The sequence below is a fragment of the Podarcis filfolensis genome, assembly GCF_964270895.1.
Source record: "Podarcis filfolensis genome assembly, chromosome: 10".
Taxonomy (NCBI): domain Eukaryota; kingdom Metazoa; phylum Chordata; class Lepidosauria; order Squamata; family Lacertidae; genus Podarcis; species Podarcis filfolensis.
In genome coordinates, this window is record NC_139612.1 from 30,164,295 (window position 1) to 30,178,270 (window position 13,976).

The 13,976-nt window shown below is 47.4% G+C and overlaps 1 protein-coding gene across 1 annotated transcript in view; it reads right to left on the bottom strand.

Annotated features, from left to right (window-relative positions):
• The window catches only part of WIF1 (WNT inhibitory factor 1), a 41,640-nt gene extending 39,477 nt beyond the window's left edge, over window positions 1-2,163 (bottom strand). Inside the window, exon 1 of the mRNA XM_083574667.1 lies at window positions 1,798-2,163. Within this exon, the coding sequence (XP_083430793.1) occupies window positions 1,798-1,963 (166 nt within the window). The 5' untranslated portion in view covers window positions 1,964-2,163. The remainder of the gene's footprint in view (window positions 1-1,797) is intronic.
• Between the last annotated feature and the right edge of the window lie 11,813 nt (window positions 2,164-13,976).

Consider the following 13,976-nt stretch of genomic DNA (forward strand, 5'->3'; position numbering starts at 1 on the left):
TTTTTCCAGGGCACATATAAGAACTGGAACATTTAAAGAATTCGGCACAAGCTCATGGGCTGTTTCTTCTCTCCCCCCCCCCCACCAAGTCCTTAATGCTAATCCATTCAAACTGAAGGTCAACATCCTATGCACATTTATGGGGGAGTAAATCCCACTTAATACAGTGGAAATTAATCAGAACTACCAGACGGGGAGAGGGCAATTTAGCTCCCTTGGAACCAGACAGAGGGCCTTCTCGGTAGTGGCGCCTGCCCTGTGGAACACCCTCCCTTCAGATGTGAAGGAAATAAGCAGCTATCTTCTCTTTAAAAGACATCTGAAGGCAGCCCTGTTCAGGGAAGTTTTTAATATTTAGTGCTGTATTGTTTTTAACACTTGATTGGAAGCCGCGCAGAGTGGCTGGGGAAACTCTGCCTGATGGGTGAGGTATAAATAATAAATTATTATTATTGTTGTTGTTATTATTATTATTATTATTATTATTATTATTATTATTATTTGTGATGGCTGCCTTAGCTTCATTTTCAGAACTTTGTTTAGGAGAGACAGATTGGGCTAAACTTTGGAGGTGGGAGGGTGAATCAGGAGGGGACTGACAGGTTTCATTAAGGCTCCCCACCCACTTTCCCCTTCATCGTTCCAGGACTGCCTTGCTTCCAAGTAAACTGAGCATAGGATCGCTCTGAAAACAGACTTGGATGCCAAGTGGCGCTGGACAGACCTATGTCCAGCTTTAATGTGAACAGATGAAGCTGGCATCCAATTAGGCAGACTTACGACGCTTCCAGATGAGAGTGTTTATGGGGAGATCACAGAATAGTGGAGATGGAAGGAACCACCCCCAGGGTCATCTAATCCAGCCCCCTGCAATGCAGGAATCTTTTGCCCAGTGCGGGATTCGAACCCACGACCCTGGGATTAAGAGTCTCACGCTCCACTGATGGCACTGCAAGACCAACGCTCCTCCTCGCAGCCTCCACTCCATGGGCGTGGCGGGGAGGGGGCAGGCAGGGGGACGGCTGCACTCCCCTAAACCAAGCAAATAAATAAAAATAATGCTTAAAGCAGAAATTGCAGAAAGAGATGGACAATTTTTTTCCTGAGCCTTTGCAGTCAAAAGAAAGTAACTCAAAACAATTGTTGTGGAGGCCATTCATTCTGAATCTGCTAGACGGAGCCACACAGAGGATGGTGGCAGGTGGGTATCCGTCCCCCCCCCCCAAACATAAATCCCGGCTACGTCCATTCCTGCGTTTGGCGTTCATGTGAATGGATGAAACCGGCATCCGATCAAGCAGACTTTCGCAGCTTCCAGACTGGGGGGTGTTTATGGCGAGGTCATAGAACGAGAGAGTAGGAAGAGACCCCACCGGGTCATCTAGCCTGACCCCGCTGCAACGCAAGAAAAACTTTTTTTTTTTGCGCAACGCGGGGCTTGAAACCCACCACCTTCTCTCCTCCTCGCATATCACGTCCTGGCACCCTAATGCCACCCCCCCCACCGGCTCTCATTTACTTCCCCCCCCCATTGAAAACCCCCATGACTTTATTGGTGCTGCTAATGAACCCGATTGCCAAACAGCAGCAGCAGCAGCAGCGATAATAGTAATAATAATAATAATAATAATAATAATAATAATAATAATAATAATTTATTATTTATACCCCGCCTATCTGGCTGGGTTTCCCCAGCCACAACAACAACCTGACGTCTTTTCAGTTGTCACAAAACTGTCGCGTGGGGGGGGACCCCGTGGCTGTTTTGCCCCCCCCTCCTCCCGCCGGGCGCCTTACCTATGAGCACGCGGGCTTGGTGCGCGTCGATCCACAGGTAGAGCGTGTCCTCCTGGCGCGGGGCGGCGCGCGCAGGCGGCGGACTCCCCAGGCACAGCCACAGCCAGAGCGCCCCGCACAAGGCGCCGCCGCCGCCGCCGCCGCTTCCTCTCCTTCCCCCGGCCATGCGGACGGGCAAAGTCCTGCTCCGGAGAGGTGCTGGCGCGCTGCTCGCTCCGTACTTCTTCCAGCACACGCTTCTCCCAGCGCCGAGGCGAGCTGATTGCTTGCTTGCTTGCTTGCTTGCTTTCGCCTGCTGCTGCTGCTGCTGCCCGAGGTGGGTTTGCCTCTTGGCAGGCGCCGCAGTTGTGAGCGGGACTCCTTGGAGAGGGGGACGTGCCCTTGTGGGGGAGAGAGAAGTGCGGGCGGGGGGGGGGACGGGAGGCGGATCGGAGCGGTGCTGCTCAGCTCCACCAGGGGGCGCCGTGGCACCGAGGACGGAGAAGCGGCTCTGGCCAGGGCGAGGTATAGAATCATAGAACGAGACCCTTCAACAGGAAAATGTTGTTTAGTCGTGTCCGACTCTTCGTGACCACATGGACCAGAGCATGCCAGGCGCTCCTGTCTTCCACTGCCTCCTGCAGTTTGGTCAGACTCATGCTGGTAGCTTTGAGAACACTGTCCAACCATCTCATCCTCTGTCGTCCCCTTCTCCTTGTGCCCTCCATCTTTCCCAACATCAGGGTCTTTTCCAGGGAGTCTTCTCTTCTCATGAGGTGGCCACAGTATTGGAGCCTCAGCTTCAGGATCTGTCCTTCCAGTGAGCACTCAGGGCTGATTTCCTTAAGAATGGAGAGGTTTGATCTTCTTGCAGTCCATGGGACTCTCAAGAGTCTCCTCCAGCACCATAATTCAAAAGCATCAATTCTTCGGCGATCAGCCTTCTTTATGGCCCAGCTCTCACTTCCATACATCACTACTGGGAAAACCATAGCTTTTACTATACGGACCAACAGGGACATCCTATTCCATCATCCCCCTTCATGGATCACTGCCTTGCCGTGGCGAAGGGGCTTGAATAAATCCGAGAAGCTATGAGTTATACCGTGCAGGGCCACTCAAGACGGGCAGGTCATAGCCGAGAGTTTAGACTCAATGTGATCCACCTGGAGAAGGAACTGGCAAACCACTCCAGTGTTCTGCCAAGAAAACTCCACGGACATAAAAAAAGGAGAAGCTTTGAGAAGAAAGTGGGATGCTCTGGTTCATGGGGTCATGGAGAGTCGAACAGGACTAAGACGACTAAACAACAATTCCATCATCATCATCATTTTTACTATTTACACCCCACCCATCTGACTGAGTTGCCCCAGCCCATGGGTAGGCAAACTAAGGCCCGGGGGCCAGATTTGGCCCAATTGCCTTCTAAACCTGGCCGCGGACGGTCCAGGAATCAGCGTGTTTTTACATGAGTAGAATGTGCCCTTTTATTTAAAATGCATCTCTGGGTTATTTGTGGGGCCTGCCTGGTGTTTTTACATGAGTAGAATGTGCCCTTTTATTTAAAATGCATCTCTGGGTTATTTGTGGGGCCTGCCTGGTGTTTTTACATGAGTAGAATGTGTGCTTTTATTTAAAATGCATCTCTGGGTTAAATGTGGGGCATAGGAATTTGTTCTTCTTTTATTTCAAAATATAGGCCTGCCCCCCACAAGGTCTCAGGGACAGTGGACTGGCCCCCTGCTGAAAAAGTTTGCTCACCCCTGCCTCTCTGGGTGGCTTCCAACAGATTAAAAAACACAATATTAAACATTAAAAAACCCCAAAACTCCCCCATGCCTTCAGATGGCTATAGGGTCTGGTCTGTTAACTCCACACCCTCCAAAATTTCTCCTATGAAAATAGGGACGTCCTAAGGAAAAGCGGGACATATCTGGGGCATGGGCGTAGCCGGGGAGGGCAGGGGGGCAATTGCCCCCTAAATCAATACAAATAAGAGGTTCTGCCCCCCCAAAAAAGCCTGTCCCCCACCAACAAAAATTCTGGCCATGCCCATGTTCCAGGATCAAATCCGAAACGGGGAGGGCTTCTGTAAATCCATGACAGTCCCTGGGAAATAGGGGCACTTGGAGGGTCTGTAGAATTGTAGGGACCTCAGGGGCCATCTAGTGTCCCACAGCAGTCCCTGGGTGGGCTCGAACCACCAAACCTTCTGGTTAACAACCAGATGTACTGAGCCATTGTGCCCCTGGATAAGGCAATATTATCATAATAAAGTTTCCTCGGGCCACAACGTAAATTGTATTTTAGTGTTTTGTTGGAAGCCGCCCAGAGTGGCTGGGGAAACTCAGCCGGATGGGCGGGGTATAAATAATAAATTATTATAATTATAAAGACACCGTGCTTCCACCCCTCCTCCTCCCACGACGCGTGCTTGCAGGCTTCTCTAAGTAATTCGTACTCAGAGACGCAGACCCGTTAAAATCCATGCCCTTAGTTGAAATCCTTTTATTTCAATGGGTCGGGTCCGGAGTATAACATCTTCTCCACCCCCGGCAGTTAGGAAGGGGAGGGAGACACCTCGCGGACGCAACAGGGAGCTGGACCTTCCAGGATGAAGTTTAAAGCCGCTCGTGACAGGTGTCAATCATCAGGGCCATTCCGCTCAGTCGCTGGGGCTGCGGATTGTCCCTGGGCTTGGAGGGAGAGTTTGTCACTGCACCGCCCAGATTTTCAGGTGGTCTGCGAGCGCAAGCAGTTTGGGCTTCCCCTCCATCAACTCTGCTAAGTCTGCCCTGGAGGGCTGGAACCCCCAGAACAGATTTTAGGGAGGCGCAGGAAGCAGAAAGACGAATCCCATTGCACAGCCCTAAGGATTTGCGCTAAGGGGAATCCTTAGCTGGATACCGACCTTGATTTTCCACATACATTAAGAAGTTGACAAATGGATGCTCTGGTACATGCCATTATTTAACAGGCGTTTATGCACGCTTAACTGCTGTTGGTGTAACGTGGCCCTCTAGTGGTTTATATTCCTAATGACACATTCTGAAGACAATTATTACAATCTTACGCACCTATTGAGGCTCAGCCACGATAAAATAAAGCTGTTTCGTGACTATGTTGCTCATCAGTAGATATCTTGCATTTCCCCCGTTTAAGAATGCTGCAGACTTTTAAACATCTAACCATGGAGTTTTCTTTTTAGCATAGGATGCTGGCCTAGACTGAAAATCACTCTTGTTTATAAGGAAAGTCTCGTCTGAGCCAGCTACAGTTTGTAGCACTGAAAGGGGAGCATTTTTATGAACAAGTACAGCCACACCCCTAGAATTCTTAGAAGGACTACTATAATATATTTCTCTTGCTCAGTGTCTACATATTCTGTCTTAATCATCCACTAAAATATGTGTCTCTTGCAATAACGCCACATCAGCTTTTAAGTATTTTCCGTCTAGAGAGCACCTGTTACCTTTTCCTAGGAGAAGCGATGCAACATTTCATGTAACAAAATTTAAAGTAATAATAAATCTATTACTGTAGCGATAAAGTATCTGTCAACTGCATGTGTAGAATATCTTTTTACAGTCACGCACCGCAACATACTTAACATCTCCTAATGCCCAGGCATATAACACAGCTGCTAAAAATCCATATACATCATAAGTGAAAAGGCATGTAATTAGATACTTGTGGGCAGTCAAACTAAACGGGGAGTGCTGCCCCAAAATTTATTTTGCGCATGCGCCCGCAATGAAGTGCTACTGGGTAGTCACACTGGTGTTTTGCAAGAAAAACAACAGAGAGACCAGCTAGACTGGTAAAGAGAAAGGGATTTATATGCATTGTATGTGAGATACAACATTGTGCCACCAGATGGAGATGTGGAGTCCCATTTTTCTCTACCTGTTTTCCCTGTTTAAATTTACTATGCTTTGAACTGAAACACTTCTTTGATGTGTCTAGGTCCAGCCAGAGTCTTCTGGCATCTTAACCTATTATTTGTTGGTTTTAATTTCTTTATCTAGGAATGAACTTGTTAGCTGCTTGTTAGACAAAAGGTTTTCTGAATGACCTGCATCATATGTAAGAGAATAAGCATGAGTAAAAATATATTATAATAAAAGCATATTGATAGAAAACATATGTACGCCAAAACACATGCAATTCATTACACACACACACAAACACACACACACACAAAGCAGCCCCCAATCCCAGCAAAAAAAGAGGTAAAGGTAAAGGACTCCTAGACGGTTAAGTCCAGTCAAACGCGACTATGGAGTGCAGCACTCATCTCGCTTTCAGGCCGAGGGAGCTGGCATTTGTCCACAGACAGCTTTCCGAGTCATGTGGCCAGCATGACTAAACCGCTTCTGGCGCAACAGAACACCTTGATGGAAGCCAGAGCACATGGAAACACTATTTACCTTCCCGCCACAGTGGTACCTATTTATCTACTTGCACTGGTGTGCTTTCAAACTGCTAGGTTGGTAGGAGCTGGGACAGAGCAACGGGAGCTCACCCCGTTGCGGGGATTTGAACCGCTGACCTTCTGATCGGCAAGCCCAAGAGGCACTGGCGGAGGAAGAGGAGTGGGGGGGAGCACACTGCCCCTGGCAGCATGATCCTGGTGTGGTGCCATCGCAGCTGCCCCCCTGTCCGCACTGGGCGCCATGGCCCTGCAGGTGGCATGCCCCACCCCCAGGACGTGCGCCCTGCCCCCAGGACACATGCCACGCCCCTGCGGGTGTCAGCTTCGCCTTTGAGCCGGTGCCAACAACTGGGCTCAACCTCTTCAGCCCCGACTGGGCCAGGCGAACTGGGAAAGCACTTCCAGAGACCTTCCACTGCAGGGAAGCAGGTCTAAGTGCAATGGAGTCGCAACTTAAGAGCTGTGAGCACCAAACTCAGTTCCAAAGTCAGCAGAGCACAGCAGAGTATGAACTACATGAACGACGGCTCTGGAGCATAACTTCTTTATTCTTTTACAACTACTGCAAAACTAAAATAAACTAACTAAAAACTATCGGAGGCTACCGGACTGCATGAGTGTTACAGTTGCTTAAGCAGTCATCTTATCTCTACACAGATAACACTCAGACTCTTTTTGAGCCAGGCTGGAGCAGAAGAAGCGATGAGCAGATTCCGCCCCCTCCTTTCTGGAAACATTGTCAGTAGATTCTTGCAATGGGAGGGGTGAAATATCCACAGCGGGTGGTACGCCACACCCCCGGGAAGCACGCCAGCCTCGCCCCAACCTGCTCTCCGCCACTAAAGCTCCGCCACTGCCAAGAGGCTCAGTGGTTTAGACCACAGTGCCACCCACTCCCTGCTCCCAGCACAAGCAAAAGGAAACATCATTGTTGTAGTCAATCAAAAGCTTGGAGCGGGGAGGGAATATATATATAATATATATTAACCTGCCACTCAAAAGACGTCAGCAAAGGCCCCAGGTGAAGCTCTCTCACTCCACAGAAGGGGAGCCACAATTGCAAAGGCCACATCCTGGAACAGTTCAGCCACCAGAGCCCAAAACTCTTAATCTCAGAGTCATGGGCTCAATATTGTTGGGCAAAATATTTCTGCATTGCAGGGGGTTGGACTAGATGCCTGTGTGGTCCTTTCTGACTCTGTGATTCTATGAGTGGATCCTTTGTCTTTATCCTCCAAGCATCCTTCAAAGCAGGAATCTAGAGAATGCCTTCATTAAGATCTAATGGTCTAAGAAGGTTCATATAGGCCATGGGTAGGCAAATTAAGGCTCGGGGGCAGGATCCGGCTCAGTCGCCTTCTAAATCCAGCCTGCGGACTGCCCAGGAATCAGCGTGTTTTTACATGAGTAGAATGTGTGCTTTTATTTAAAATACACCTCTGGGTTATTTGTGGGGCATAGGAATTCGTACATTCTCCCTCCAATATAGTCTGGCCCCCCTCAAGGCCTGAGGGACAGTGGACTGGCCCCCTGCTGAAAAAGTTTGCTGATTCCTGATATAGGCTAACAAATCTGTAAGCCTTTGAAGTGGCAAAGCACTCTTGGTTGTTTTCAGAAATCTTATGTCCTACGAAGTTCTATCTTTACAACAGCCCTGTGAGGTAGGTTAGACTGAGAGTCACCTAGGTTTCAAAACATCACATGCTTGGAGAGTTTTCCGCCTGCTATTGTTGCTGTCACCGTTGCCCAATCAAAACATATCACCACAAATCTGGTTTCCTCCTTCAACAACATGTACATCTGAAAGTATGGTAGGTGGGGAGACAACCCTTCTCACCATTTTATGATAAATAGGGCAGTTATCTGGGTGGGTGAGTTCAGAGGGCTAGTAGACACCAGAGGAAGTCCTCAAAGGTGTTACTGTGCCACGCTGGCAACCCAACCTCTGTCCACACATCACGTTCCTTCTTCGAAGACTTTTTGTTGCTAAGACACAGCAACTTGCCCAAGCTTTGATCGGAGCTTAGTTCAGATTGGTCGTATTTCTTGCCTGCTGCCGTTGTTTCTTAACAATGTTGTAAAATGTGTCCTAGTCTCTACGTTTGTTTCTGAAGACCAAACACCAGAAGCAGGAGAAAACAGTGCAATTGTGCGTTGTTCCAATTATGATGTCAGCCGCTTGGAAACAGAGACTGAGAAGGGGGACATACATTATAAAGTAGTAAAATAAAAAAGATCTTCTCCGTTTCAGCTGTAAAAAAAAAAAAAAGGTTGCTACTGCACTTGAGCTTCCCGTGTAGCCGACATATGATTTCTACAAGCAGCTGCCTATAGGGATCGCAGCTGCAATCCAGATGTGGGTGTCAGTGTTTTCCCTGTCAGCATCCACAAGTGAAGTGCCTCGAGTGCACTGGACTTGTGACTTGGGTTTCAATCCCTTGCTTAGCTGTGTAGCTCACTTTGGGTGGCCTTGGATCAGCCCTTTCCTCTCAGCCTAATCTACCTCACAGGGTCATTGTTAGGATAAAAATGGGAGAAGCCTACATATTTCACTCTGAACTCGTTTTGTGGAAGAGCAGTCTAAAAATCTAACAAATAAAATGTTCTCCCTAAACCCCCAAGCTGTTTCTGAATTGACTCCTTCCTTCCCCCTGGGTTGTCCTAACCTTGGTTTGCCTTCTGGGCTTAATCCGACCGATAGGCCAAACAGAGGCCCTCTGCTTTCCCTGGAGCAACTAAAAAGTCCTTGAGAAAATATGCCGCCTCTGAGGGAAAAAATTAAAACAAAAAGGGTGGGAAGGGAGATTGAATTTGGTTTCTTGGTTCACCAATGTCTGCTGTCCTTCAAAACTTCGAGACTTTGCTTGCTAGGCATCATGACCAGTTAGAAGTGGATAGAGAAATGAGAGACACTGCTGCAATCATTTCCTTGACTGGGCCTGATAGTTCAATTCACTCACCGTGTTGATTTTTAATGGGTTCGTGCAAACAACAAAAGGTTCCTAAGATTCAGGGACAAACTAACAGCATCGGTTGCAATGGTTGACTTGTGAAAATGCTTTTTTAAAAAAAAAGTTTTGAAAAATATATTGAATTTGCCATCAGCTCACCATCGCCATCTAGTGTCACATTTGTATAATGCACTTAAAACACGCTTAAAACGTTATATAGTATATGCAGCTGTATAGCTGAGTCCTTTGTGTGTTGTCCTGTGCAGGGTCTCCAACTGTTTTAGGACCACAACTTCCACCATCTCTAGCTAGCAGGACCAGCATCAGGAATGATGGGAATTGTAGTTCAAATACAGCTGGAGACCCAAATTTGGGAAACCCTGCTCTACTATACCATAAGGTGGTACATTGGCGCCCCCTGGTGAGGAAACAGCTAAGCATGGTAAGTGTATAGGAAAATTGGTTGTTGTACCAGCTCTGTTAGTCTGCTGCAGCAAAAACAGCCAAGTATCTCATGGCATCTTAAAGAATAATTTACCATGTTGCAAGAAACCACTCATCAGGAACAGAAAGTGTTATCCTCAGTTGACAGCTTTCATGCTAACAATGCAGTCAAGTGACACATTAAAATTTACATCTATGCACAATGACCATCCACAATTGTAATCATTGGTGGAAATGCAATACCTTAACACTAAGTTAATTACCATTAAGAAACGATTATCATAGCTGCTAGAACTGAACCTGATGACTGAGTTGCAATTTCACATTTTTCACACTGGAGTTTCTCTTTGAAGATTATTTTGTTCAAGTACAGCCATTTCCAGCAGCGGAACGGAAAACCTTCTGTTTCTGAAGCAAGGTTTGGGATGGGATTTCATTCAGCCCAAGTCCCAAACTGTCTTCAGATCTCTGGGGAACAACCTGGCTGGCATCCAAGCAGAGAGGAGAGCCGGCTGCTGTGGACATAGGAGGCTTCTGTTCTCTCTCAACAAGCTTGGGGGGGCAGATTTCTGGCTTGTATTTTGCAACTGCTCTCTCTGCTCAACATTTCTCTTCTTTTCAGGGTGTTGGGGTTTACGGTGTAGGGCTACAATCAAAGAATGCAAGTCAGCCTGGGCTGAGGAAGGGTTTGTAGCTGTTTCTGAAAAACACGCTATGGGGAACTTCAAGTTAGAGCCGTATTCTAGACAGGGTTATCAAATGCCGTGATGATGGCTAAATGGAATGGGGTTTCCACATGTAGGGAGCCAGCTAAGCCCCAGATCTGCCAGGATGAACTGAGTTTGGAATAGACTGGATTGCTGGCTGAGTCTGAGCTCAGTCGGGCAGAGGGAGACATCCACCTGTTGCAAACTCTGCTCCGCTGCGTCATGTGACCTAGCAACCCAGTAGAAGTTACAAAAAGGCTGATGTAAGTCAAGCTCCATTTTAAAGGGTCGTTTTCCCTCCAAAAGGCTAGGTGGGGCTGAATTAGCTGGCAGCAGCCACACTCCTGAAAGGAGTTTGCTACAGGTGTAAGTTACACAGGCATAAATTGCCCTGGCGTAAGTTACACTGGTTTCCTGCAGCTTAGATTGCTCTGCCCAGGGTAGTATATCTACCACAGAGTATCTGGTTGCCAACAGTTAAGAAGGATCTCCACAAGTGACTGGCTGCTGTGGAGCTGAGATGGACGTCTGCTCTGATCCATCAGGACTTCTCTTATATTCTTAAGGTAAAGGTAAAGGGACACCTGACCGTTAGGTCCAGTCGTGACCGACTCTGGGGTTGCGGTGCTCCTCTCGCTTTATTGGCCGAGGGAGCCGGTGTACAGCTTTCGGGTCATGTGGCCAGCATGACTAAGCCGCTTCTGGTGAACCAGAGCAGCGCATGGAAACGCCATTTACCTTCCTGCCAGAACGGTACCTATTTATCTACTTGCACTTTGATGTGCTTTCGAACTGCTAGGTTGGCAGGAGCTGGGACCTAGCAGCGGGAGCTCACCCCGTCACGGGGATTCAAACCGCCGATCTTCTGATCAGCAAGTCCTAGGCTCCGTGGTTTAACCCACAGCACCACCTGTGTCCCATGCACCACCCATGTCCCATGCGCCACCCATGTAGGCTCTCTTGTGGAATCCTCACTGCCTCCCCAAAGTGATCTTCCCCTTCACTTGCTCAACCCCCTCACCTCCATCAGCTATGTGCCATTGCAGGAGAGTCTTCTTCTTTGGCGATCACTCGTAGCTGTCTTCCATGAACACAGTTTTAACAGTGAGTCCATAAGTGACTGTGGAGGCCAGTTCTGGATCCACACTTCCTTCCACAGTGGGGACATAGCTTTCTGGGCGGGAGTTGATCACAGTGAGGGTTTGCCAAGTGTGCCTTCCTCTTAGCACCTTTCTCCCTTTCATCCTGAGTTCAAGCGTCTTCAAAGCCCACACCACCTTTGTTAAAGGCTGTTCTCCAATTGGAGCGCTCGCAGGCCAGTGTTTCCCAGTTGTTGGTGTTAATACTATATTTTTTTAGATTTGCCTTGAGAGAGTCTTCCAACCTCTTTGTTGACCACCGGCATTACGCTTTCCATTTCTAAGTTTGGAATAGAGTAGTTGCATTGGAAGAGGATAATCAGCCATCCGAACAACATGACCAGTCCAACAAAGTTGATGTTGAAGAATCATTGCTTTTGACACTGATGATCTTTGCTTCTTCCACTACACTGGCATTCGTTCTCCTGTCTTCCCAAGTGATGTGTAAAAATTTTCGGAGACACTGTTGATGGATCTTTTGAGGAGTTGGAGATGGCCTTTATAAGTGGTCTACAAGCTGCTGGGAGGAATGTAAGTGATGAAGAGGGGCACTGTAGGCATCACATCTCAGATTGCCTATGCTATGGTTGCAGTGCCACTGCTTTACAGGGATGTTGCGGCTGCTGCCAGAGGCTGGGTGAATGGCTTGAATGTCCTTTCCCATGTGGTAGCCCTGCTAATGACAGAGGTTCTCTAGGCTACCCTTACCCAACCTTGAGCCCAAGTGTAGGTGAACTACAGCTCCTGTCGACTCCGGCAGCATGGCTAATGGTCAGGGATGATGGAAGTTGAAGTCCAAAGGCATCTGGGGACCACGGCTTGGAGAAGGCTGCTCTATGCTCTGCTTGGTGGCTTGCCCTTTGACCTAAGGTGGGTTAGAACAGCAGCATGCCAGCCACAGAAGTATATGGTAAACAAATTAAGGAGTAGGTCTCCAAATGTATGTAGGTCATGGGGTATGAAAAGGCTAAACACTGTTGCTTAAGCCATTGATGTGGTATGACAAGGAATGTCGACCACCCACCCACCAGGAAAGGATGAAATGTATGTGTCTGGGCTAGCTGCAAAGCCAAAGTTTATTCTGAACTTAATGCCTGTTGAGAGCCAGTGTGGTTTAGTGGTTACAGTGTCTGACTAGGACCTGGGAGGCCAGGGTTCATAACCCCCACTTGACCACAAAGCTCACTGGGTGACCTTGGACCAGGCACTGCCTATTAGTCTAACCCCACCGAGTTTTTGTAGGGATTAAATGGGGGGAGGGGGAGGACCATGTATGCCACCTCAAGCTCATTGGAGAGAAAGGTAGGATATAAAAGCAAGCAAACAAACAAACAAACAAATAAATGTCACCAGCTGCATTTTCACATAATTTGTCTTATATATAAAAAAGGTAAATTATTTTAGAAATGGGACTTACAGCAAAACACTGCTGTGTGCGGTGCTTTTGTTTAGGCTACTCCATTACACACGCACACACACAGAGTGAGTCAGCATCATTCCATGCGTGCTGAGTCTGCTGTTCTGGAGAATCTTTGCTCCCTTAGGGTTTTTTACTTGAGATTTCCACACCCATCTTTCTGCAGATCTTGAAGTCTCCTTGAGGCTGCTAGCACCTCCCTCTTGACACCTCCCATTTGGGTGACATTAGCCAAACTCATTGGAGATAATGGTTAGTATATATACATACAATTCAAGAACTTCCCAGAACTGTGACAGACATCCTCTTAGAAAAAAGCAAACATTTTTCTCAAATGTATTTTATTCATATGCAAATCTGTGGATTTAACTGATGGATGGATCAATTCCTGAATGAAAGCTCCTATGCTGAGCTAAGATTTCTGCAGTGACAGCCCAATATCTGTTATTAGCGTTTTCAAAGCAGCACACAAATGCCCAAACCCAGACCTGCTTAGCTCCAGCAAGGTGGAAGCCTCATATACCTTCAGGAGATATCCTGAGACCTAGCAGCTAATATAGATTTATAAACAATGCATCCTATTCTTATTCCTTCTTGTGGCTGCTCTTTCCCAGATCAGGAAAACAGAAAGCTTTGCAGACATGGAATAATCTCCGATCACTGCATAACAGAGGACTATTCACAACTGTCATGTAACAACAGCATCATGGAACTGGATGACTTGCTTCTTGACAAGAGTGTTGATTCTTGGGTGCTGTGCATATTCTAAACTAGGAAACAAACAAACAAATTAGATTAGATATCTGGGCTGAGTAGGGTAGGAAGCTAACTTTGGTGGCTGCTGAATGTTATGTAAAATAAATGTAGTGCATAATTTATATTTTCTCTTGCTAACCAAAGCTTGCTTGCCGTCCTCCTCCTCCAACTGGCATGGGAGAGAGGCCTTAAAAATGGGCTATGGAATGCAGTCTTTGTCCCTCCCTCCCATCAGGACCTATTCCATCCCTCATTTACCATCCTCACTGTTACTCATGAGTAAACTAAAAAGCCTTATTGTAAGTAATTAGCATAGGGTTGGACAGAGTCACAGCAGTCCTCTTATTTTTA